Below are 27,303 nucleotides of genomic sequence, written 5' to 3' on the forward strand. Positions count from 1 at the left end.
AATTTCATCTAGGGATGAAGTGTCATGAAGTCTGGGACCTACTTGAAAATATTGCAGCACACACACACACACAATAGCTGAAGCAAATATCAGTGGATATTAATGATTGTTAGATCTGGTAAACCAGAGTTCATCACGGTATCCTATCTAATTTCATGTGCATTTGGAAATCCTCATAATATTAAAAACAAAACAAGTAATCACAAACACCTCTCTTTATTATTAAAGTAGATTTATTTTTTTTTATTCCAAATACTAAGGGTATTTGAAGAACTTAAAAGTATCCAGAGGAGACATACCAACCAATGATACCAGAGAAAGACTAAGATTTAGAGCTAAGAAGAGAAGGGAGTTGCATTTTACTTTACATATTTCTGTAGTGCTTGAATGTTTTTAGGATGTTACTTGGGTAAGTGAAAATTAAAGCAGTACATGTGATACATCTTACCAAGTTCTAAGTGTCTTCCCCAGACTTGGAGTGACTTGGTTAAGGGACTGTACATGTGATACATCTTACCAAGTTCTAAGTGTCTTCCCCAGACTTGTAGTGACTTGGTTAAGGGACTGTTGGTGAGAGGAGACTTTTACTTTTTACTTCTTGTTCTTCGACAGTTGTTTATTAAGTAATTTAAAAATTCAAATGCAAAATTAAATGAATACATACTAATTTAAGGAAAAAAGATGTAAAGAAAGTGAACATAATACCAAATATTTTAGCAAAATTTAATAAGCTCGAGTTAAGAGTCCCTGATTTACAGCATGAGTTTTAATGGCTGCAAAGAATTTTAGCCTATGAAGGTGCTGTAATCAACTAAGGTATCTTTAAGTTGCTTCCATATTTTAAGATTATGGACAATGAAACAGTCTTGCCCACCATCCTTAATTATTTCCTAAAATAGATGCCTTGAGGTGGAATTTCTGATCCAGAGGAGTTAAGTAAGTTTTTGGTATTTACTACCAGAAAGTTTGAAATGAAATACTGTTTTTGCCTATATGATTGGCAAAAGTGACAAAGGTTGAAAAAATATTTGAATGATAAGAGTGTGAGGAAGGAGTCTTCCATGGGCCTCTAGGGGGAGGGCAACTTCCAAATACCAAATTTAGTAACATACATGCCCCTTGATCCAGCCAGTAGTCTTCTAGGAATTCATTCAGTAACATTCCCATGCATGCATAAAGAAGAATGTACCAGGATCTTATATTAGATTGAATTGTGTCCCCTTAAAATTCTTGTCCACTCGAACCTCAATATGTGACCTTATTTGGAAACAGAGTTTTCGAGACTGTTTCATGCAGAATAAGGTGTACCCTAATCTAATAACTGGTGTCATATAAGAAGAGGGAAATTTGGACATACAAAGATAGAATTTAAGGTGAAAGACCCAAAAGAAGGACCCACATAGAGGTATTGTTATGGCTTCTCAAGAAAACTAATGCAGATAGTCACTGTGGCATTATTTGTAACAGCAAAAGCAGCAACCTAAATGTCCATCAATAGAGGACAACTTTAAAAGATCATTAGTATATATATTAGCAAATGGAAGAATGCAGGGACTTCACTGGCAGTCTACTGGCTAAGTCTGCACGTTCCCAATGCAGGGGGCCCGGGTTCAGTCGATCCCTAGTCAGGGAACTAGACCCCAGTGCCACAGCTAAGAGTTGACAAGCTGCAACTAAAGATCCTGCGTGCCACAACTTAAAAAGCAGATGGCGCATGCCGTAACGAGAGACCGCAAATGCTGCAAGGAAGATTGAAGACCCTGCGTGCCACAAGACCCAATGCAGTCAGACAAATAAATATTTTTTAAATAAGGAAAAATATAAACTGTGAAATGCCATTTAGGACATGACACCATCTTTATCAGAAAATGCTTGTATGTGATTTGAATGATCACTGAGTACACACAGACAGCCTGTCACACAGGTGGCCTTGCAGAGGGTAAGTGAGGAACTTAGGTCTTGAGGGAGGGACTTTGCATTGTATACCAAGGTGGGTAAGCATTTCTTTGTTTACTCTTTGGCTGTCATATGTGTTTTGTGAGCTTCTTTTCGTCTTCTCTGCCTAATTTTTCTTAGAGAGCAAGCAATGGGTCACTAGGAGTTGCCCTTTTCTCACTGATTTTACAAGAGTTTAAGATGTTGGTATTTTTTTCTGTTTTTGTTGTTGCTATAAGTAACACAGGCTCACTTTAAAAAGTACCTAGAAATATATGTGGCAAAATTACATTTGAATCAAGACCTAAATAAAGTCTGTCCATTAGAGTTGATTGCTCTACGTCTCATCTCTTAATCTAGAGTTTCCTCTTCCCCTCTTTTCCTTCTTTGCAGTTTATTTGTTGAAGAAACCAGGTTGTCCTATGTGTGGAATTTCCCAGCATCTGGATGATGCTGACTTCATCCCCATTGTGTCCTGTTTTCCTTTTCCTCATATTTCCTCTGAATTGGTATTTAGAAATGGAAACCTGATAGTATCCCATCCCTTTTTCTCTTTTTCTTGGTTGGGGTTGGGGGACGGGGAGCAGAGCCCTTCACAGGTGGTGTTTGTTCTTCCATCAGGAGGCTTACAATATCCAGGTGTCTTTTGTGGATGTTAGCAGCCATTGCTAAACCATGCCCTAAACCCGTCACTTCTTTCAGAATTTGCAAATAGTGGCCTACAGTTATTGGAAAGAAATTCCTATGAAATCATTCTGGCCTGTCGCGTTGCCTGCAACTTCATACTGATTGAGAACAGCAGCAACAAAAGTGCCTCATCTTCTCTCACCCCTGAATTTTGCTAAGGGTGGTGTCCTGCGACCTCCTGGGGAGAACTGACCAGTACAGGTTCTGATTCACCCACCGTACTCCCTCGGCCTCCGGGACAAAAGACGGGGGTCCTGTAGGGACCCTGCTCTGGCTGGGGGCTGCCCCTCGGCCAATCCTTGGCTCAGCCCGGGGTGTTCTCAGAACCTGCTGAGACTTTCTTCCTCCCTTCCCAGACAAGTGTGGACCTTTCCTCAGTCCCCTCTCACTCTCACTGCATGCTGTAATTCTGGTTTTCATTCCACAGGTCAGACCGAGTCATCAGAGAAGACCGAAGACTTGCTGGAAATGGTGAAAAAGTTGCAGAAAGGTCATGTGTCTCCTTGTGTCTGAGGCTTAGCTCAAAGAGGTTTTAAGACAGGAAGATGTGGTTCAATTCCCGACCCCTCAACTCACAACCTTGGGGAATTATCCCATTGCACTTTCTTCCTCTTATACCGTTTAGTTCTTTCAACCAAAAGCACAGCTTCGAAATTCAAGACATATAAGCTCCTCCCCAACACACAAATGCATGTGTACACACACACACACACACACACACACACACACACCCCAGCCATCCATTTTCTTGACCCATAGGCCAGCAGCAACTATTTTTAAATTTTCTGGTATTTTTCTGGAGATTTAAAAAAAAATTCCATTTTGGGTGTATATTCTTTGTCCGTTTTTATATACAAATGGCAGATGGCAACACAAGAAGCTTTGCACCTGGCTTTGCTTGTTGATGGGAAACTGGGAGCCAGCCTGCATCCAGTATCTACGTCAGGGCTGGGGCAAAGTACTGGCTGGGTTTGAGGTTGGATCTCCCTCTCCCCTAGTCCATCAGCAGCTTAAAATACTACAATCCACTGGTCTGTTCCAAATAAAACCTTCCCTTCCCTGACTCTGTGGCTACAGCATTGGAGCTGCTGCCTAGGCTAAAATTAGGTAGAGGAATTGGGGGATTGAAAATGAAGAGTGACCCTGACCATCCCCGGAAAAACAAAGACCTCAGGGAGTCATGTCCTAATCAGCACCTCGGAGAGCACTCAGTCTCCAAGAAGTCACAGGAGCTGGGGTTGGTGGCCTCCGAAAAATCCAGAAACTGAACTTCAGGATGTCTTGGGGTGGTAGTGACACCCAGCAAAGGTTGGGCAGATTTTCCCCTCAATTTTGCGCTTTCAACCTTGAAGCCAGAGAGGATGAGAAGGGCTTCCGCATTCGGAGCACTGAAATTTGGACTGTGCGAAGTTAGAGGTGACTCCCTAAAGAGGCAGTGATCTCCCTGTCATTGGAGAATTTGATAGCTGTCAAAATGCAAGTGGCATCTTCCTCATATTTCAACACCAGAGTCCAGATATGCAGAAGCCACAACCCACCCTGCCAGGCTTTCCATGCGGTGGGGGTTTTCAGGAGTTGTCCACTGTCTCCCACCTCATTCAGAATTACGTGCACAAGCCTCTGCCATGGCCCAGAAGGCCCTGAGCCATCTGCCACCCCCAAGTCTCCACCTTGCCTCCTGCTGCTGTCAGCTCACTAGACTCACACCAGCCCTCCAAGGTCCCTTAGCCGTATGTTTTAGGCATATGTCTCAGTCACTGCAGGGGCTTTGCATTCATGGTCCTTCTGGCTGGCATGTTCCCCTCTCCACGGTCCCTAAGCCCCACACCCCAGAATCACGGGGTTCCTTCCTCCACATCATTTGGGGCCTCTCCATAGCTCAAGAGGCATCTTCTTTGATTCTTCAGCCCCTTGTTCCACTTTATTTCCTTTCGCAGCATCCACTGCCACCAGCATTGACATCACGAATCTTTGCTCAGTGTCCATCTTTCCCACCCAGAACATCCTGCAAGGGTTTCTCTTGCATGCTCCATAAATGCTGATCAACAGCAGCAGAGACACAGTGCCAACACCCACCCCGCTCCTTCTGCCCAGGACAGCCAGGCACCTGCCGTCTCTGGCTCAGTCTTCTATTTCCTTCTGCAGAGGGAAGCCTGGAGCCACAGATTGAAGATCTGATTAACCGGATTCATGAGCTTCAGCAAGGTAAACTCCAGGATCTAAGATCCACTGGCCAAGAGGGGCATGGGCTGGGGAAGGCCCCACTGCATCACCTGTAAGATCCAGGCCCCTCTGGACTGTCTGAAGGTGGGTGTGTAGCGTCCCGGGCTGCAGGAGAACACAGCAAGGCTGGAGGCCGCCTCACACTGTGTCTTCGTCCTTTCTCTGGCCCAGCGAAGGAGAAATCCAGCGAGGAACTGGGAGAAGCCCAAACTCTTTGGGAGGCCCTGCGTAGGGACCTGGACTCCTGTAAGTGCGAACAGCAGAAGGGTGCAGAGAGCTCGTGGCCAGTGCTGATCTCAGGGTCTTTGCACGGGCTGTTCCCTCCACCTTTGATGCTTTCGTCCTACATAACCCACATCACCTCACGCTGTTTTGAGTCACCTTTCAGCTGAAATTTTACCCCAACAGGTCTACCTTGGCGGCCCCCTCTAAACACCAAATACCACCTCATCTCGCACACCGCCCCCCCCCCCCGCCCAGTTTGATTTATTTCTTCACAGCCTTTATTCCTGCTTGTCATGGTGTACTTTTGCATTTCTCATCCTCTCCACATTCTACTGTGCACGTGCTACACAAGGGAGCCCTGCAGTCCTTCACCCCTTCTTACAGGGCGTGTGGGCTCCCAGGGGGAAAAAGCTGGATCAAGATGGTCCCTAGCAGGAGATGGGTGCAGGGCCAGCAAGAAGACACTGCCCTCCCCTGAGGTTGTTGTACCTTCTGTGTGACCTGGGGCCTTCCCTTTGCATGAAGTTGCAGTCTGGGCATAGGGTGAGGCCCCTGGAGACTCAAAGTGCCTCTGTGTTTTCCAGTGAATGGAGAGAAAGTGCACCTAGAGGAGGTTTTGAGCAGAAAGCAAGGTATTTACCAGCCCCTTCGTCCTCATTATTCTACCTGGTCCCCCTACAAAAGCCTGAAGTTCCCAGGCAGCCAGAGGAATCCCCCTGAGATCAGAGGCGAGGTGCTTCCCTCCCTGCTCAGACCCGCCCCTCAGCTGCCGTCTGACTTGGAGTAAACACTGAAGTCCCATCAGTGCCCTGGCCAGTGTGCTGTGAGGCCCCTTCTGCCCCATCTGACTCCTCAGAGCCCTGGTCCCTCTCCCCCCAGAGGCACTGCGGACCCTCCAGCTGTACTGCCAGAGGAAGGCGGAGGAGGTACAGAGGTAAGAGGTCCCGCCTGGTTCTTCCCCGCCTCGTTTCCAGGCCGGAAGGAGGAGGGGGCAAGAGCTAGGGGAAAGAAATCTTGGACACACACTCATTTTCCCTTTGTATAAAATCGAGTGGCTAGATGAGAGCCTCTCCTGCTCACCTTTGATAAGAGGTAGTGTTCAGATGAACTCATTTAATCATTCATTGCTAGTTTCTTTATCAAGTGGATACTAAATTCCATCCACTGGTATTATTTTAGGTCTTCCCCTATCCAGCTCTTCTGCCATCCAAAACATTTGTTTATCTGTCTGCTCATGTATGCCCCCAGCCACCCATTTACACACCCATCCATCTACCGACCCATCCATCCACTCTCCCATACATCCAACCAACTATCCAACTCTCCAGCCAGCCAGACAGCCATTAATCTCTCCAGCCTTCCATCTAATCGTCTTTCATCCATCCAGCCATTCTTTCTCTTCTCCACGTTTCCAGTCATCCATGCAGCCATTCATTTCTTTACTCAGCCATCCAGCCAGCCAGCTATCTGTCAGTCTTCCCTGTATTTCTCCATCCATCCATTATCCTTCCACTCATCATTTCTCTAACCAGACATCATCATCTCCAGCCTATCACCTATTTTCCATCTATCTCTCCATCCTTTGAACCTTTGCTTAACACATTCTTGTGACCAGAGATCTCACACTCTGGGGCATCAAGATTTTAATAATGTGGGAAAACCTGACGACAGATAGTGAAAGTGTATATATGCTTAATCACACCACATCTACCACTGTCCAAGGAGCAGATAGTGTTCAGTTATCAACCAGTCCTCACAATGACAGTCCCACCATTTTACATGTAAGGAAACAGATCCACAGAGGTTGAATAACTTGTATAAGATTATAGTGGAATAGCAGATCCAGGCTTCAACCCTGGACTTTAGAATGTATGAAACTAAACCAATGTACCCTTCACAGGGATTTCTTGGAAAGGCATGGTTTGATGGGAGACAGAATGGACAGGGTGAGAGTGTCAAGAAAGGCTTATAAGGTCACATTTGATTTAAAAAAAGGAGAATGATAAAGATTCTGAACAGACTCCCAGCCCCACTCCGGCTAGAAGGCTTGGTGGCTCATTCAGAGACTATAACTGAGGGTTTTCTTTCCTTTCCCAGGAACTACATGTTGGTGGAGCACACAGAGCAAATTTCTATCCAAAAGTGTCAGATCACAGAGACTCAAGGACAGAGGAAGCTGGGGTAACCCTGGGGTGACCGTGGGTCTAGGGCTTGGAGTGGGCTGGTGTAGAGGATGGGAGTGGGGCTTGCCTGAGGGAGAGCTTGTTGGAAGGCAAGCTTGTTGCAAGGCAAGCTGTTGGATGCAAGGCTTGGAGGACAAAACCCATGAAGGGGCTCCTAGCAGAGGGAGCCCTAGGTACAGATCTGAAGCCCCAGACTGGGTCTGGCTTGGTGTCAGTCCTACCCTGTGCTTGCTTATTCCTGGATGTCGGCCCCTAGGTTGCCCATGGAAGAACAGCTGGAGGATTTGATAGGCCCGCACAAGGACCTCTGGGAATTCCACGTGAGCCATTATCATCGCCTCTGTTGAAGCCCCTCCTCCCCTGGCTCCAGCATGTCTGCTGATGGGCCCAGGGTCCTCCTCCTGCTCAAGCCCAACGCCAAGGGGTGGTCCTTGACTCCTTTCTTCCTGACACCCGCTCAGCTCAGTCCACCCAGCCACCTCTCACCAACCCCCACTGCCGCACTCAGCCTCTGGTGCCCAGACTGTTGCCCTGGTCTTTGCTAACCTCGCTCCCCTCCTGCTCGCCTCGAGTACTCATCCTGCAGTAGCAAGTGGGAACTCTGACCTAGACATGGCCAGACCATCTCTTCATTCAGCCAGTGTCTCTGGATGTGTCCAGCGGCCCTCCAGAGGGGCCATCTTTGCTGTCCCCAAGCTGGTTAGCGGCACGGGGTGGGCATGCCCAGAGTCTAAAACAAGAAAATAAGTCAATAGATCCTGTAATGCCAGTGGGGAAGTCCTCTGTGAGCAGGTGTCATCTGAACACAGACACGGATTAATAAGCAAGGAAGCCATGCAGTTGTCAGAGTGCCAATGTCCCTGGGAGGGAACCTGCCTGGTATACTTGAGGAAGAGCAAACCGTGGGGCTGGAGGATGAAAGAGTGGGAAGAGGTGAGGTTTAAGAGGTACACGGGGACCTGGCGAGTGACTGAGGTGGAAAGCGTCTCTCCCCGAGCCCCCCAGGCCCCAGCAGAAGCTGCACACCGAATGAATGGGTAGCTGAATGAAGGCATGAACCCACTAATTCAGACAAGGACTTTCCGAGAGGCGCGGAGGAGGAGGGGACCAGGAGGAGAGCTGCAGGGACAGGGCTCCTCTCTCCCTTCGCAGATGCTGAAGCGGCGACTGGCCTGGGAGATCCGTGCCCTGCAGAGCAGCCAGGAGCAGCTGCTCACCGAAGGTGGGACCTGGGCCCGGGGCGGGGGGGGGGGCGGGGGGGGGGCCGGGGCGGCCGGCGGGAGCCCAGGCGCCGCCCACGACGCCTCGCCCGCCCCCAGAGAGGCAGGCGCTGGCCCGGCTGGAGGACTTGGAGCGGCAGCTGCTTGCGCCGCCCGAGGCCCGCGCCGCTCGGGCGGCGATCTGCAGGTGAGAGGGCCGGGGAGGTGGGGAAGGGCCGAGGCCTGCCCCCAGCGCTGGCTCCCTGGAGGGCGGGCCCCCGGGGGTCCTCAGCGCCCCTTCCCTGCAGGCTGAAGGCGGAGCCGGAGAAACTCCGGGGGGAGGCCCCCGCCCAGACCCAGAGCACTCCAGAGGACCAGGCCGGCTCTGGAGAGGTAGAGGGCCGGCAGGCGCACCGAGACAGAGCGGGCAGCGAGGGCCCGGGGTCCCTGCGGGAGGCGCGCGTTGCGGGCGCAGGGCGTCCTCGGGGGGTGGGGACCGGGTCCGCCCCAGCAGGCCAGACGCCCGCCCCCCAACCCCAGCAGGCCGGCCCCCAGCTCTCCAGTGAGGGCGACCTGGCGCCACCGATGGAGCTGGTCCCGACGGCACCCCCAGGCCAGTAGGACCCACCCGGCCCCACCTTCCTTCAAGCTCGCCCGGAAATAAAGGCCACGTTTGCGGACCGTGCTTCTCGTCTGCGGACCGTGCTTCTCGTCTGCGGACCGTGCTTCTCGTCTGCGGGCTGAGTCTGTGCTCTGGGGTCTTTGAGGGTCGGGGTCGGGGCCGGGGTAGTGCCCCACTCCTCTTTTCGCCCGAAGGGGTGGGGCGGCCAGGCAGCCTGGGCGGGGCCTCGGTCGGGCTCCGCCCACCAGCCCCTTGGTGGGCTCGGGACGTCTCAGTGTCCGTTTGAGTGTCAAGGCCACTCCATTTCCTTGGTCTCATCTCGGATTCCTGAATTTTATCAGTAAGGGCTAAGATGTGTGCTCAGTTATGTCCGACTCTGCAACCCAGGAGCTGTAGCCCGCCAGGCTCCTGTCCATGAAATTCTCCCAATAGTACTGAAGTGGGTTGCCGTTGCCTTCTCCAGGGGATCTCAACTAGGGATCCAGGGAGTCTTTTGCGTCTCTCGCTTTGGCAGTTGCATTCTTTACCACCACGCCACGTGGGGAAGCCTCAAGGGCTAAAGGGGGCGTGGCAAGAACCCACTGCAGGTCCTGTCAGTCTGCTGGGGTTCAGAGCAAAATCTCAGCCTGCAGAGCCCCTGCATTCCCCGCCAGCTCCCTCCCAGGCCTCACCTCTCATATCCTCATGTGCGCTTCTAGCCGCAAAGATGATTTTCCACCCTTCTCCCAGCACTTTGTCATCTCAGGGCCTCTGCCCTGCTGTGTCCTCATCTGGGTTGCCGTTTCCCCAGGCTTCCCAGACCGCAGAGCCCGTTAAGGATATCAGCTGCTCAGGAGAGTGGCCTCGGGGACCCAGTTGCTACTTACCAAGCACGTGTGGGTTTAATAAGCATTTGCTGAACATCGGCTTGTGCCCCAGGCACTGCTGTAGGCCCTGGAGTTTAAAAGGCAGGTGGGGGAAGATCTCAGTGAGGAAGTGGGCCAGATGAGGGAGGGTACCTTGGACAGCAGGGTCGGGTGGGCACAGGCTGAGTGTGTAGGGGGAGTGGAGGAGGGTAGCTGAGTTTGCTCTGTTTGGGGAGTATCTGGAGGAGGCCAGCGTGGTGACACAGAGGGAGGTGAAGAGGGATGGGAGATAATGTCAGAGAATCCCTGGGGGGCCAGTGCAGATGGCTCTCGTCTCTCCAGTCTGTTCTGAGCACAAGACCTGGTGCACAGCAAGTGTCAGTGAATGTTGGCGATCACTTATGACGATGACGAGTCATTATATCCCAGTCCACCTACGTCACACGAATGGGGACAGCCCAGATAGTCCACTGACATCCCTTTCCTCCTAAGATTTGAATCCTGGCTCCCCTGGTCACTGAGTGACCTCAGGCAAAGTGTTTAATGTCTACAAAACTCAGTCACCATAGTTGCAAAATGGTGACACCAAGTGCACAGAACTTATTATAAACTTGGTCAACTCCTCCTTCCAAAATCTCCCGAACCCTTAGCTAAGTGAAATTGCCCCTCATGTGAATGCAGTGCAATACACAAGGAGAAGGTTGGCACGTGGGACTTCCTCTCTCAGACTGAACTCTGAAAGTGGAGACTCACTCGACCCAACTGGAGGAAACTCACATCTCAAAAGGCACAGAGAAAAATGCAAGTACCACCACAAATGGCTTTTGTTTAGTAAGTTCAGAGGTTTTACAAATATCTGCAAGGTTTTTGAGATGAATAGGTAATGTTTGCTGCTGCTAAGTCGCTTCAGTCGTGTCCGACTCTGTGACCATAGACGGCAGCCCACCAGGCTCCTCTGTCCCTGAGATTCTCCAGGCAAGAATACTGGAGTGTGTTGCCATTTCCTTCTCCAATGCATGCATGCATGCTCAGTCGCTTCAGTCGTGTCCGACTCTGCGACCCCATGGACAGCAGCCTACCAGGCTCCTCTGTCCACGGGATTCTCTAGGCAAGGATACTGGAGTGGGTTGCCATTTCCCTCTCCCAGGGAATGTTTGGGACTTGGTAAAAAAGAATAGGTGGGCTTTGAATTATTTCTGGAGGCACATGTCTGATGTTGTGAAGATTTGTAAGAAAAGTACAGTTGTTAATTCCTCAAAGGATTGGGCCCACCTGAATGATATGGAAGTTGCCCTACTCACCCAACTACGTTATCCTTAGTTTGCTTCTGTATATCAGGGAGAAGATTTTCAACTAAGATGGAAGTCAGAAGATTCCCTTGTCCTAGGTTTAGACCTATGTGTCTTGGGAATGTTTTAGTAATCCTTCCACGAAGGCTTCAGAAGGTTTTTCCCTGCTCTGGGTACATGGTTTCATTTTAGCTTAAAGGAGAAAGCCTTGGGGAAAAAAACTCATGTCAGGCTCTGAATATCAGCTTCCAAGTTGGTCAGCTTCTGACCATTCTTTAAAAAGAATTCTCTCAAATACCTTGTCAGGTTTCAGCCGAGACAAAGCAAATATTCTTGGCAGTATTGCACAGTTGCTTGGGTGTGTAGGGCTGGAAATTTTTCCACCTTCTTCCCTTCTAGGTTCTTTGGCTGGCCTAATAATTAAATTGATGTGAGAGAGTAATAGGAGAAACAAATTTATGGAGCCCCATAAAGATATGAAGGCTTAAAAGACAGCCAGGTAACAACATCCTATGTAACACCAGAGCTAAGGAGAGGGGTAGGGGTCTGATGATACAAAGGGGAAGAAGGTAATTCACAGGAAAGCAGAGGAGATGTTGCAGAAACAAAGATTGCCTGGTTAGCACATACGTTTTTTAGGTAAAACTGAAACCACACATCTCAGATGGAACTCAGTTCAGTCGCTCAGTCCTGTCCGACTCTTTGCGACCCCATGAATCACAGCATGCCAGGCCTCCCTGCAGACCCAGCCAAAACTCAGATTAGGTCTTGAACCCACAGGCTAGGACTCAAACCCACTGTCTTTCAATTGAAATCCCACACCAGTCTTAAGACAAGCTTGAGTTCTTCATGTCTCATCGCAGAAAGAATTCAGTGAGAGGCAAAGTGATAGATAAGAAATGAATTTATTTAGAGAGATACACATTCCACAGACAGAATGTAGTCTATCTCAAAGGTCGAGAGTGGCCCCGAAATACGGGTGGTTAGTTTCTGTGGCCTGGGTAATTTCATAGGCTAATAAGTGGGAGGATTATTCCAACAATTTGGGGGAAGGGATGGGGATTTCCAGGAATTGGGCCTCCACTCTGGCTTTTTATGATCGGCCTCTGAATGGTCATGGGACCTGTGGCTGTATCATTCAGCATATGCTAATATTTACAATGAACACATGCTGCTGCTGCTGCTAAGTCGCTTCAGTCATGTCCGACTCCATTCGATCCCATAGACGGCAGCCCACCAGGCTCTGCAGTCCCTAGGATTCTCCAGGCAAGAACACTGGAGTGGGCTGCCATTTCCTTCTCCAATGCATGAAAGTGAAAAGTGAAAGTGAAGTTGCTGAGTCATGTCTGACTCTTAGCGACCCCATGGACTGCAGCCCACCAGGCTCCTCTGCCCATGGGATTTTCCAGGCAAGAGTACTGGAGTGGGGTGCCTTTGCCTTCTCTGAATGAACACATAATGAGGTGCAAAGTCCACTGAAAGTCACATCTCCCACCGTCTTGTACCTCACTGGTTCTGAACAGTTTATGTTGTATCCTCACCAGCTTTGTCATTCTTTTGAAAGTTGTGCCCAGCCCTTTCCCTCCTGTTTCAAAATGCTATCTTTGATAATACTTTTCTTTCGGGTACAGGCCTTCTTTCCGATGTAAATTAGGCAGTGGAAGGGAAGGTAAAGAGCTTTTCCTGAATCTACTGAGTTCTTGGTTGCCTTTAGCTAAAAAAAATAATCCTGATATGTAACTGGCATATTTTGGGGTGGCAAAATCCACTCCCCTTCAGCTCCAAAAGATATTCCTAAGGAGAGTGCAAAAGATACTACTCTCCCAAGACCGAAACCATTCCCAAAACACAGCTGAGAGATAGATGTAGACATTTGCCTTGAAAGCTGGCAACAATCGGTAGAACTTTAGTTGCCACTGGCGTTTCTTTCTGCATTTCTACCCTGCATTTCTTTCTGGTCACATCTTGGGGCCCCCAACTTGACTGTTCCAAAGCTAAGGTCTCAGGACACAAAATCAGACAAACAAGAAAAGCAAAAGCTATTCTTGGAGAGAAAGGTTCAACAACCAATAAGTACTAACAAAATGAAGGATAAAAATCATGATCATTTCAATAGACACAGAAAAAGCATTTGATAAATTTCAACATCCATTTATGATAAAAATTCTCAACAGAGTGGGTATAGATTGAATGTACCTCAATATAGTAAAGTCCATATATGACAAGACAAGAGCTAAAATTATACTCAGTGGTAAAAAGCTGCAAGCTTTTCCTTTAAGATCAGGAACAAGACAAGGATGCCCACTCTAGGCAATTTTATTCAACACAGTATTGAAAATCTTGGCTAGAGCAATTAGTCAGGAAGAAAAAATAAAAAGCAATGAAATTGAAAAGGAAGAGGTAAAACTATTATTGTGGACAACATGATTTTGTATATGGAAAACCCTAAAGACTCTACCAGAAAACCATTAGAACTAATACACATATTTAGTAAAGGTGCAGGGTTAAGCAAAACCAATGTACAAAACCTGTTATGTTCTTAAATACTATCAACAAACTATTTGAGAAATCAAGAAAATAACCTTGCTTATAATTGCATCAGAAAGAAGAAAATGCATAGGAATAGATTTAACCAAGGCAGGTGGCAAAAGATCCATACACTGAGAACTGTGAGACATTGATGAAAGAAATTGAAGAAGACACAATGGATTGGAAAAAATAATATTGTAAAAATGTCCATGTTACTCAAAATGATCTACAGATTCAATGCAATCCTCATTGAAATCTCAGTGGCATTTTCACAGAAATATTTAGAACACATAATACTAAAATCTGTATGGAACCGCAAAATATCCTAAATATTGAGATATTGAGCCAAAGCAGTATTGAGAAAGAGGAATGATGCTGAACGCATTATACTTTCTGATTTCAAACTGTACTACAAAGCTATAGTAATCATGGCACTGGCATAAAAACAGACATATAAATCAGTGAAATGAATAAAGAGCTCAGAGATAGACCCAAGCATATATAGTCAATTTATGCCAAGAATATACAGTGGGGAAGGGACAGTCTCTTTAATAAATTGTGTTAGGAAAACTGGACCACTATTTCATACCATACACAAAAGCTAACTCAAAATGGATTAAGGATTTGAATGCAATACCAGAAACTGTGAAACTCCTAGAAGACAACATAGGCAGTAAGGTGTTTGACATTGCTCTTTGTGATGTTTTTTTGGATCTGACTCCAAAGGCAGTGACAACCACGACAACAACAAACATAAATGAATGCAACTTCATTAAGCCAAAGAACTTCTGCACTGTGAAGGAAACCACCAACAAAGTAAAAAGGCAACCTAATGAATGGCAGAAGACATTGTAGATCACATATCCAGTAAGGGGTTAATATCCAAAATAAAGAGCTCATAGAACTCAATAACAATCCAACTAAAAAACGGACAGAACATCTGAACAGACATTTTTTTCAAAGCCATTCACATGGCCAACAGGCACATGAAATGATGCTCAACATTCCGAATCACTAGGAACATATAAATGAAAACCACAATGAGCTATGATCTCACAACTGTCAGAATGGCTGTCATAAAAGGAAAAGAAGTATTGGTGAGAATGTGCATCTGTGCAGCCACTGTGGAAACAGTGGAGCGTCCTTAAAAAAAGTTAAAAATAGAACTACCTTATGATCCAGCAACTCCACCTCCAGGTATTTATCTGAAGAAAATGAAACCCTGACTAGAAAGAATCTATGCACCTGTATGTTCACTGCAGTGTTATTCACAATATCCAAGATGTGGAAACAACCCAAGTGTCCAGATCATTGGGCAAGAGATCCTGTAGGTTGGGGACCCCTACCCTAGAGAACGAGTGAGCCAAGGACTCAGTGTAAAGGGTAGAAGAAAAATTCCTCTTCCTTCTCTCCAGAAACTGCAGAAGGGAACTTGGGAAAATTAGCAGAAGCCACCAAAGGGTGGAAATTGTTACCAGGGTCAGCTTTCCCAGGTCTCTATCTGTGGTGCCTAGTCAAGTGAGGGAGGTAAAATTTTACATTGCCCTTTTCTTTGCAAACTCAGTCATTAATTTGGTTCTGGGATTCAACTGTGAGTGGATAGAAATAAAGTGCACAATAAATGTAATCCGACTGCATCATCCCCAAACCATCCCCCTCCTCCCTCATCAGTGGAAAAACTGTCTTCCATGAAACCAGTGCCTGATGCCAAAAAGGTTGGGGACCGCTGCTTCAGGGCATCTTGTAAAGGGATAAGCTTCAGATCAGATCAGATCAGTCGCTCAGTCGTGTCCGACTCTTTTCGACCCCATGAATCGCAGCACGCCAGGCCTCCCTAAGTTAAAAAGTTCCCCATGGATTATGTTTGATAGGTTTAACCTGCTATTTCAGCTGTAAAACACAATTGTATTCACCTGAGACCTCAGCCCCACCCTAAGTCAGATCCACTCTGATGCCAGACACTCTCCTTCCTGCATCAGAGCCGGCAGCCTCTAGCAGGTTTCCTGACCCAGAGCAGAAAAAGAAATGCTCAGATGGCCTGGAAGCTCAGGAAGCAAAAGCTGGGGATCCAGGACCAAGTGGACTCACCCAGCACCTCCAGGGACAGCGAGAGAACAGCAGATACCGGCCCGGGTTGCTCTGGGCGCCTGGTGGCTTTCGGGAGAGGGGACATTTGGGGCATTGTAAAACCTTTAGAGTTTGAGCAAAAATTGATTTCAATCAGGCAGTATCCAGTCAAGTAGGTGGAAAGAAACTCTGAGAAGCTGTACAAAATGAAAGACTTTTATAGACAGAAAGGAGCAGGAACTGGGGAGTTTTATTAGTCAAAAAAAGCTAGTTGGTTATTGCACAATTATTTCCTTTAGGGCAGCAGTCCCCAGCTTTTTTGGCTCCGGGGACTGGTTTTGTGGAAGGCGGTTTTTCCATGGATGGTAGGGAGGGGCGTTGGTGGTTCAGGCGGTAAGGCCAGCGATGGGGAGCCGCTCACCTCCCACGGGGTGGCCCAGCTCCTAACAGACCGTGGACTGGTACTGGCCCCAGGCCTGGGGGCTGGGGACCCCTGGTTTAGAGGCTAGCAGGGGCCAGTCATGCAGATACCCTGACTGGTGCTGGTCAGGGGGTTTCTGGTGGACTTACTGAAGATGCTGTCTCTGGGAAAGCTGAAACAGTCTCAGTTTGGTGACGCGGGACTTAGGATAAGCGACTCTGTTCTGGGCCTGATGTCTTGTTTTTAACAAAGGCTCGGGGCACTGTTTATATCTTTGTTGAAAACATGGGGTGGAGGTGACACCCCGGGCTTTGAAATGGCAGATCCAAGTTTGGTTTCCACGTCCTCTACGTGCGTGTGGGTTCCCAGTGCTTCAGCCGACTTTGCAAGAAATACAGCTGGTTGGTTTTGCTTTATGTCTGCACCTGAAGTCAGTTCTTGTTAACCGTCAATACCGAAAATACTGCTTTCAGTTAAAAAGAAGCTCAAATCAACTGTTGTAACTCTTTCTGTTGAAAGAAGCTGCAAAGATTCTTCTGCTCCTGTGCACATAAGGCTGGGTTCCACTGGGAGTGAGAATCTGTTTCATTTGCCTTCTCATTTTCCTTAGAAAATTTAGGAGTAGCTTCTGAATAGATAGGGTGGGCAGAAGATGTATGTCATAAAAATGAATTTTAATTCTCACGTTCTGGCCAGGGCAGCAGTGCCTGGGAGCCAACTCTAGGTGCGAGCTAACTCCCTGTTGCAGAACCCTAGATGGCTGGCTTTGTTTTTTATACACTTGCTTAATGTGTTAGTGAAATAAATAGAAGGAAAGAAAAAAAGAGGAAAGGGGAGAGGGAGAAGAAGGAATAGGGAGAGGGAAGGAAGGATGGAAGACCTTGATTTCTCGTTTCCTAAGGAGGGATTATTCAGTAAATAGTGAACTTGCTAGACAGACCATGAGGGGGTTGTGTATTTCTCACCGTCTCAGACCCCATCCTGTGTCTAGGTGTAATGAGGTCTTCAGGGGGATGTGGAAGAAGTTACGAAACCAAAGCAGGGTCAGAGAGGGACCTCCATCCTGGATTCTGAGCTAGGAAAGGAGCTGTGTGTTATCAGACAGTCAGATACGCGAATTTGAGGAAGAGCAGAGGTCAGTAAGGATAACTTCAGAACTAATACCACTTGTAACTTTTTACAGAGTACTTCTTAACACTATAGATTTTATATATATCCATGATCTCATTAAACTCTCAAAATAATAGTGTAAATAAAAGGGGTACATGTGGCAACCACAATGAGGTTCCGCCCTTGCAGTAGGGAGAATTCTAGCCCGAGTCAATGATCCAAGGCTGCCTGGAATCCAGCCTTCTGATTGGGGGGCGGGGCCTGTAACCATAGAGACGCACGTGGGGCGGGGCCTTCTTGGGTGGGGAGGTTCGGACGGTGGCCCAGATAGTCCCAGGGAGGTTGAGTATCCTTGTGCTTCTCAGCTGAGCGCCACTGGGTGCTTCCTGGTGAAAGAGGTTCAGATCCTGAGAGGGGTTCTGTACTGTTAGGGTTCACGAGGGGCTCATAGCTATAGTTAAAATATGGCCCATTGTGGCGACCCGACAAACAAGGGATGAAGTCACAGCGGCCACCTGGCCCTGGTGGGCATCCTGTTTCTTCTTTAAGGCGATATCCTGTTTTTCTCTGCTGGTGCCAGTTTCTCAAGACTATGTGACCACCCGACCGTGAGACCCCTTCGACTATGTGACCACAAGACCCCAGCTGCAGGCTAAAGATAAACTGAGGCCCCCCTCCCTCCAGGGCTCAATTCCCCATTAATAAGAAGGGTTGGCTGTAAAAGGAGAGCGCTGGTTTCTCTCTAAAGCCAGTCAGTTTCTTTCTCTCTTCCTGTAATAAATCTTTCTCTGCCTGACTGCCTGGCTTGCTCTCTTTTTCTCCGCGCTCGCCTTCCGTTTCTGGGGCTGAAACCCGGGAGGGAAGACCCACCGCGGCTAGGGGGGCTCCTCTCCTGAGCCCACCTTGGGGAATTCCCTCCCTTGGACCTCACGAGAAAGTGGGCGGAGCCCCCGGGATGGGACTCTCCACTTGCCTGGCTGGATTGACGTCCACACACCGGCTCTCATTTCATGGGCTGCAGGGGTGAGTGAATTCCTGCTCTCTCGGATCCTCTTTCTCGTCTGGTTTTTGAAGCCCTAGCGCTAGGAGGAGGGCACCCTCGGCCCTTGGGCCCTGGTCTCACTTTGGAATAGGGGGCGCCCATTTCACAGTGAACCCTGTCGCTGACGAGAAGGCCGTGAGAACGGGACGCCTTTTTTCTCGGGCCTTTCTGGTTTTTTCACTCACCCTTGTTTGCCTTCCCTCCCTATTCAACTAGAACTGGAAATTCTCAGTCTAACCTGCAAAATCTACCCCTTTAGGCTGCCTTCTCCAAAACCAAAATACCTTGGCTTTTCAAGAAGTAAGCCCAAAGGGACTCACTTATTACTCCAACACGTTCTGGCCACAATATCGACTGGATGTGAGGTCCCAGTGGCCAGAAAACTGAGCCCCCGATTGCCGCCACAATGGCGAGTGGTCAGAGGTCCCTTCTGCCCAGGCTTTCTTTGCTCTCGGCTCTCTGGCCCTCTCTCTGTACTCAGTGTTCTACTTCTCAGATACGTTCAGCCCATTCTGGACCACATCCCCCTACTACTATATCTTCTGATCCCTGTTTGGATTTTTCCTCGTCTTTTGACCCTTCTGACCACAGTGCACCTCCAATCGCCCCTCATCCTATTATAGCAGAGCCGGTCCCACAACCTCCACCTTACATTCCACCCCCACCTTCCTCCCCCCACCCCCTACTACCGAGTCTCAAGTCCCCATCTGACCTCCTTAAACCCCCTCCTCATACCCGGCTGAGAACAGCCTTAAAGAAACAGGACCCCGATCCCTCCCCACTCCCCTCCTTCCCTTAGGAGAGATGGCTGGTACAGAAGGCATTGTTCGGGTACACGTCCCATTCTCCCTCTCTGATTTATCTCAAATCGAAAAATGTCTTGGCTCTTTTTCCTCTGACCCTGACACTTATTTAAAAGAATTTAAATACCTCACCCAGTCTTATGACTTGACCTGGCATGATATTTACATTATACTCTCCTCTGCCCTCCTCCCAGAAAAAGGAGGAGGAGTCTGGCATGCCGCTCAGGCTCAAGTCGATGAAATATATCAAACTGATGATACTAAGCCTGTAGGCTCAGCTGCCGTTCCCAGGGACGACCCTAATTGGGAATTCCAGGCAGGGCGTCCAGGGAGAACAGCCCATAATCACGTTTATATTCATCTAAAAGACTCAACAAAGTTTCCCAATCAACCTTAATAACCTTATTGCAGGCCTCCAAAAAGCAGGACTTCACTTTCACTTTTCACTTTCATGCATAGAGAAGGAAATGGCAACCCACTCCAGTGTTCTTGCCTGGAGAATCCCAGGGATGGGGGAGCCTGGTGGGCTGCCATCTACCGGGTCACACAGAGTCAGACACGACTGAAGCGACTTAGCAGCAGCAGCAAAAAGCAGGACATAAAGCTATTAACTTTGATAAACTCAGAGAAATAACTCAAAAGACCAGATGAAAATCCAGCAGAATTTCTAGCTAGATTAACAGAAGCCCTACAAAAACATACAAAATTAGATCCAACTTCAGCAGAGGGTACTATTGTCCTTAATACCCATTTTATTTCCCAGTCCCCAGACATTCAAAAAAAAGCTAAAAAAGGCAGAGGAAGGCCCTCAAACCTCTCAATGAGATCTTTTAAATTTGGTTTTTAAAGTTTTCAATAACTGGGAAGAACAGGCAAAACTAGAAAAGGCTTGAAGAGAGAAATAACCACTGCCCTGCACGGCTCCAAACCTCAATCCTCTGGGAGAGAAAAGAAATCATCTAAGCCCTGTTATAAGTGCAGTAAAGAAGGGCACTGGGCCCCTTCAGGTCCATGTCCTTACTGTGGCATAAAGGGACACTGGAAGGTAGACTGCCCTAATCCTCCTCTAGGGATCCGGACATCTCCTCCTTGTCCTGAGCAGAAGTCCTCAGACCCAGCTCTGCCGAGACCCCTGAGACTTGCCACCAAAGGCTGAAGGTGCCCAGGGCCCCAGGCCCCAACTCTCCTCATCTCTACAGAGCCCAGGGTAACTCACAGTGGCAGGTAAGCTGATCTCTTTTTTTTATCTACACGGCCACCTATTCTGCCATGCCTGCTTATTCTGGAAAAACTAGTCTGAGATCTCTGTTGTGGGGGTTGATGGTTTGGTGTCTATACCACAGATTACTGAGCCTCTGCACACTTCAGAATACCCCGTTCTCTCATTCTTTCCTCACACTCCCAGAATGCCCCACTCCAATCCTTGGAAGGGATCTACTCTCCAAATTCAAGGCTTTCCTCTCTATTCCAAATCTTTTTCCTGACCTGGCCTGGCTACTGCTTCTCGAACCTACTATGTCCTAGCCCCCCTCATTATCCTCCTCCTCTGTAAGCTGTATAGTCTGGGAAACTGATCACCCCTCCCGCCATATTCTGTTTATATTCATCTAAAAGACTCAACAAAGTTTCCCAATCAACTTTAATACCCTGTTTCCCAGATACATTAACAGGGGTTTAAACTCATCAACTCTAAGCTGCTGCGTCAGGATCTCTTGTGCCCTACTCACTTTCCTTATAACACGCCTATCCTACCTGTTGAAAAGCCAAATGGCTCCTACGGCCTGGGTCAAGACCTGAGACATTAATGCTGCCGTCGTCCCCGCTGACCCAGTAGTCCCCACTCACTGGTAGTCCCAAATCCCTGTACTCTTCTTGCCCTTATTTCTCCTCCTACTGCCTATTTCACTGTCCTGGACCTCAAGGATGCATTTTTTGCCCTCCCTTTACACCCAGACTCTCAAGATCTTTTTGCTTTTACCTGAACAGATCCAGACCCTCATCTCTCCCAACAATTAACACGTTCTGTCCTTCCCCAAGGGTTTCGTGATGGTCCTCATTTCTTTGGCCAAGCCCTGGCCTCAGAGTTAACCTCCCTCAATCTTGCCCCAAGCTCTATCCTCCAATATGTAGATGATCTCCTCCGTTGTAGCCCCTCTTAAACTCTCATCAACATACAACTCCTCAACTTCCTAGTTGATCAGGGCATTGCGTATCTTCTATTAAGGTTCAACTTTCCCTTTTTGAGTCACCTCCAACACCTATGTGTTGGAGTTCTCCTGACACCAACAAAGAGACATATAACTACTGATAGAAAGTCCCTTATATCTGCCCTACCACTCCCTGTATCAAAAAGAGAGATCTGTCCATCTGGGGCTTGGCTGGGTATCTACACCTCTGGATCCCCAATTTTGCCCTCCTAGCACAACTCCTATACCAGGCTACCCGGGGGATCTTTTGGACTTCTTGAGCCTAAGTCAAACATCCGATCAGCCTTTAATGCTCTAAAACAAGCTATCTTCTCGGCCCCAGCTTTAACACTGCCTGATCTCTCTCGCCCTTTTATACTCCATACTACTGAGAGACATAAAGTTGCCCTAGGAGTCTTAGGACAGGTGCAGGACCTTTCCTTTGGCCCCATGGCTTATCTGTCAAAACAACTGGATACCACCACACACAAGGATGGCCAGCCTGCCTGCGTGCTCTGCCTGCAGCTGCGCTTCTTGCTCAAGAAAGCAAAAAACTTACTTTTGGGATACCCACGGTCATTTACTCTCTTACTCTTAGTAAGTGGGTCATTTTCCCACTTACTCTCACACAAGACCATGGCTCTTCTATCCCCTTCTTGTATCCAACTACTCCACATCACCCTCCTAGAATCACCCGAGTTCTCTTCTGAACGCTGCCCTACTCTTAACCCCACCACCCTTATCCCTAATTCTTCTGAGCCTCCAACTCACACTTGTAATGAGACGTTAGAAAGTCTTGATACCTCATTTCTCCCATATCTCCTCAGTCCCTTTAAATAACCCTGATCTTACTTGGTATATTGATGGTAGCTCCTATACAATCCCAAAAGGAAAAAGTAGCTGGATATGCAATTGTTTCTGACACTGAGGTTATTGAATCTCAACCTCTCCCTGCAGGAACCTCCTCCCAAAAGGCAGAACTTATTCACTAACCAGGGCACTTACACTTGCAGCTAACAAATGAATAAATATATACACTGACTCTAAATATACCTTTCACACCATACACTCACATGCAGCCATCCGGAAAGAACAAGGGCTCCTTTCTACAAAAGGACCCCTCATAACTAAAAGCCCAACTTATACTTCAACTCCTAAAGGTAGCCAATATGCCAACCAAAGCTGGCATCATACATTGTTGAGGTCACCAAGTGGCATCAGACCTCATCTCACGGCGTAACAATGCTGCTGACAGGGAGGCAAAGCAAGCCTCACTCCGAACACCTGCTCATCAGCTCATAGTAATCCCTAACATAAATCCTCTCTATCACCCCGAGGAAAAGACATAGTTATTACAGAGGGAGCCCAACTTTAAGGAGACTGGTTGCAAAAGCAAGGCCGCTGCCATAGAAATTCTTACAGACATTCATTGAGCTTTATGTATAGGCACTAAACCTCTCTACCACATTTTAAGACCTCTTATCACTTATCCTAACCTCCTTTCACTCCTACAGCAAACCATTCACTACTGTGCGTTCCTCTGTCTCACCCCAGGGAGCTCCAAGCCCATTCCCACGTTCCGCACACATTAGGCACAAGGTCACATAGAGGGAAAAGACTAGCAAATCGACTTCACTCACATGCCTCCTACACATAAAATAAAACTCATACTAAAGTTATCACTAAAGTGGATACCTTCTTGGGGTGGGTTGAAGCTTTTCCTACAAGGTCAGAAACTGCCTCAGAGGTAACACAAGTTCTTATTCGAGAAATCATCCCTCGCTTTGGCCTCGTGCTTTCTCTCCAGTCTGACAATGGACCGGCTTTTGTCTCACAAATCACTCAACAAGTAGCCCAATCTCTTGGCATAACCTGGAGGCTACATAGTCCTCATAGACCTCAATCCTCAGGGCAAATAGAAAAGGCAAATTCAATTCTCACAACGCAACTGACTGAACTTTCTCTTGAACTACAGAAGCCATGGGCTGAATGCCTTCCTGTGGCTTTGGCTCGCATTAGGGCCACTCCACAGGCTCTGTCTTTCTAGTCCTTTTGAGCTCATGTGTGGACGCCCTTTTCTCTTAGGTCAATTTCCTACTACAAGTCCCTTAATGGGAGGTTGTCTCCCCTCCCTTATCCTTATTAGACACCTCATGAGACAACATGCAAATTGCTGTCTCCCAAAGCCTCCTCAAACAAATCCTACTGACTTAACACTCATTCCTGGGGATCGAGTTTTACTTCAGACCTTACACCATAAAGATTTACAGCCTCGGTGGACCGGCCCTTTTGAGGTCATTTTAACCATACCGGCAGCCCCTAAACTGGCAGGTCATCCTTGGTTTCATATCTCCAGGTTAAAGTGGGCCCAGGAGACTCTCCATCTCCACCAAAAATTACTCCCCATTCGGACGTCCCTTGCTACTCCAGCACGATCCCGGGCCCCGACAGGCTCCGACTGGATCAAATCCCTGAAGAAGTGGAACAGCCAAAAATAACCAATATTGATAAGTAAAAGGGACGATTAGATGTATTGGTTACTGGTTGGACAGGGACTCCCTTTACTCACCTTGTTTGGAATAGGACTTTATTCTGTATCCACCTTGAGTGGACTCCTGTTAAGAAATTCCTCTTTTGTTTCATTTATTTCTTTATGGTTTCCATCCTTTGGGGTCTTCTTTTACTGTAAATTTAAATGAACTCATTGCCCACTTTTCTACATGTAATATCACAAAACCTCACTTTTTCACAAAATCTCATAATCACTGATCTTTTCACATCTCTTGATTTTATTACTGACCTATGGTTACAGGGAGACTTAATAGACTTTACACCTGTCCAAATTTACTTTCACACCTGGGTCCTTATCCTCCTCATTTACTCCCCTTAAATACGAGCCACCACATTGTGGTACTGATCTCATTTTCCTTTCTTCTATACATCCATCACACCCTACCTAATTCTCACTCTACCCAGATTTAACTTACCTTTTTAAAACTTAACCTACCGTTTACTCAATACCTCAAATCCAACCCTGTCTAGTGATTGTTGGATCTGTTTGTCCATCTCCTCGCCACGTGGATCGGCCCTACCTGTCTCCACAGATCAGTGGAACCACATAAACACTTCCCTCTATCACACCTACAGGGGAGAACCCCTCTTTTTGTCCTGTATGTGCTATTTATATTCACTAGATCAGATCAACAATCCTGATAAAATGTTGTCCTCCCTTCTTGCTGACCTCACTTCCATCCATATCAACCAGCTATGGGAGGACCTCCTACCTCTGATGTCTGCTTACAGCAAAAGGTTCCCTTCTGTTTTTCTAGACACGACTCTCTAAATAACTCACAGCCACATCTAGGCTCTATGCCGTGGTACCTCTGTAATCACACCTCACATCTTTCCTTTGGGTTGCGCTATTTAATGTGTCTTGGGAGCTAGAGGACCTTCAATTGCTTTCTCAGGAAGGTTTCCTTCAGCCTCTGAAGACACCAGCCCGGTTTGGGGGTCAGCTAACAAATACCAAGAGAGACTCTTGTTTGCTATTGATTCCCGTTGCTGCCTCCTTACTCCTGGAATATTTTTCTTATGTGGAACCAGCACATACACCACAATTAGTCTTCCCACTAACTGGACTGGGACATGCACCCTGGTATATCTAGCCCCAGATACCTCTGTTGCTCCTAACAACCATACTCTCCCTATCCCACTAATCCACAACCCACCCAAATGAGCAATTCAATTCATTCCCTTATTGATAAGCTCAGCAGGGATTGGAACAGGGACTCAGGACTCGTGACCTTTTTAAACTACTCTCCGTGGTGTTGGGGAAGACTCTTGAGAGTCCCTTGACTGCAAGGAGATCCAACCAGTCCATCCTAAAGGAGATCAGTCCTGAATATTCACTGGAAGGACTGAAGTCAAAGCTGAAACTCTAATACTTTGGCCACCTGATGTGAAGAGCTGACTCATTTGAAAAGACCCTGATGCTGGGAAAGATTGAGGGCAGGAGGAGAAGGGGACGATAGAGGATGAGATGGTTGAATGGCATCACCGACTCAATGAACATGAGTTTGAGTAAACTGTGGGAGTTGGTGATGGACGGGGAGGCCTGGTGTGCTGCGGTTCATGGGGTCTCAAAGAGTCGGACACAACTGAGTGACTGAACTGAACTGAGTCTCTCTAAGGTTCTTACTGAACGCCTGGAAGTAGCTGCTGGCCTTATCACTCTCCAGGGCCAACTAGATTCCCTGGCAGCTGTGGTCCTTCAAAACAGAAGAGGGTTAGACCTTCTCACAACAGAAAAAGGAGGCCTCTGTCTTTTTCTAGACGAAGACTGCTGTTTCTACACCGGTAAATTGGGTGTTGTAAAGGAGGCAGCAAAGAATCTGACAAATAGGGCCTCAAGAAAGTGTCAACATTTCAGTAATTCATGGGAAAACTGGTTAAGCAATTGGGATTGGATGCCATGGGTCCTACCTTTACTGGGCTCCCTGCTCATATTAACCCTCATTCTAACTTTCGGCCCCTGTCTAATGCATGTTTTCAAAGCTTCTCCAGGATTGCCTACAAGCCTTCACCAACCAGACTGTTCATGAGTGCCGGAGCCAGCCAGCAAAATCGATCAGGTCCCGAGAATGTGCACGACGCAGCTGAGAAAGAATACTACAGCAAAGATGGGGTTGAGAGGATCAGACATGTCTCCACAAAGGGAAGCAGTCTGACCACGACTTTATTCGGCATCTTATATTTATACAGGAGAGCGTGAGAAAGACAAGACAGTTAACATTTTTTCTTGGTTGACCTATACATCTTACAAAAAGTCACAAGAAATCTTGAGAGCATGGGAATGGCACCCTGTTATTATTTCTTACACCAGATAACATTTCCCTGTGCGTGAGAAGTTTGCCCAGAACTCCAGGTGTCTGCAGTAAATAATCGCCTAATCTCTGGGGTGGCGGGACAGAGAGCTATGTTTGCAAGCAAACCCTCAAGGACTGAGGCAGCTCCCAGAGCTGTGTCCTTTAGATAAAGGACCCCGTTCTCACAGGCAGCTCCCCGCACATGAGCTACTTCTAACTTGCTCCAATTATCAAAAGCTTTGACTCCACTCAGACTTCCTTTAACCCATGTTCCAGCCTTTTCTTATCTTACCCCATGATGTCACCCCAGACTAGTGTGAAGCAGATACAGATGACTGACCTTTGGCCCTTAGCCTATATCAAAAAGGCTGGAATGTTAGGGTTCACGAGGGGCTCATAGCTATAGTTAAAATATGGCCCATTGTGGCGACCCGACAAACAAGGGATGAAGTCACAGCGGCCACCTGGCCCTGGTGGGCATCCTGTTTCTTCTTTAAGGCGATATCCTGTTTTTCTCTGCTGGTGCCAGTTTCTCAAGACTATGTGACCACCCGACCGTGAGACCCCTTCGACTATGTGACCACAAGACCCCAGCTGCAGGCTGAAGATAAACTGAGGCCCCCCCCTCCAGGGCTCAATTCCCCATTAATAGGGTATAAGAAGGGTTGGCTGTAAAAGGAGAGCGCTGGTTTCTCTCTAAAGCCAGTCAGTTTCTTTCTCTCTTCCTGTAATAAATCTTTCTCTGCCTGACTGCCTGGCTTGCTCTCTTTTTCTCCACATTCGCCTTACAAGCACAGTGGGTCGTCGTCATCCCTGGCTTAGAAGCTCAAGGGGCCACGATGACAAGGAAGGAGGCTGTTTCCATCCCCTGGGGGTGACAGCCAGTGAGGAGGCCTCTCAGTTTCATTTGCATTGTTAAATGCTCTCCATCAGGTTCAGAAACATTTCTTGCAGAAGTCATACTGGTAAATACTTAAGGCTTTGCAGTCACACGTAGTCTGCCTCTGGCACGTTTTCTTTCTTGTTTTCATATTTTTGTTCTCCCTCCCTCATTTCCTTCCTTCCATACTTT

General features: G+C 47.6%; 1 protein-coding gene across 10 annotated transcripts in view; it reads left to right on the forward strand.

The window, feature by feature from the left end:
• The window catches only part of SYCE1L (synaptonemal complex central element protein 1 like), a 30,050-nt gene extending 3,069 nt beyond the window's left edge, over positions 1–26,981 (forward strand). Inside the window, exons 2-12 of one of the 10 annotated variants that reach the window (XR_009730689.1) lie at positions 3,050–3,112; positions 4,768–4,827; positions 5,017–5,091; positions 5,655–5,702; positions 5,950–6,004; positions 7,168–7,251; positions 7,510–7,573; positions 8,406–8,475; positions 8,573–8,660; positions 20,251–20,404; positions 25,921–26,981. Coding sequence is in view for 8 of the 10 variants with exons in the window: in XM_061386808.1 (XP_061242792.1) it covers positions 3,050–3,112; positions 4,768–4,827; positions 5,017–5,091; positions 5,655–5,702; positions 5,950–6,004; positions 7,168–7,251; positions 7,510–7,573; positions 8,406–8,660; positions 8,761–8,845; positions 8,993–9,018 (815 nt within the window). In the remaining 2 variants the exon portion in view is untranslated. Of the gene's footprint in view, positions 1–3,049; positions 3,113–4,767; positions 4,828–5,016; positions 5,092–5,654; positions 5,703–5,949; positions 6,005–7,167; positions 7,252–7,509; positions 7,574–8,405; positions 8,661–8,760; positions 8,846–8,992; positions 9,138–20,250; positions 20,405–25,920 lie in introns of those variants that run through there. The other 9 variants (XM_061386813.1, XM_061386814.1, XR_009730688.1 and 6 more) reach the window with 9 other exon arrangements.
• Positions 26,982–27,303: the final 322 nt, after the last annotated feature.

This window comes from Bos javanicus, chromosome 18 (assembly GCF_032452875.1).
Source record: "Bos javanicus breed banteng chromosome 18, ARS-OSU_banteng_1.0, whole genome shotgun sequence".
NCBI lineage: Eukaryota > Metazoa > Chordata > Mammalia > Artiodactyla > Bovidae > Bos > Bos javanicus.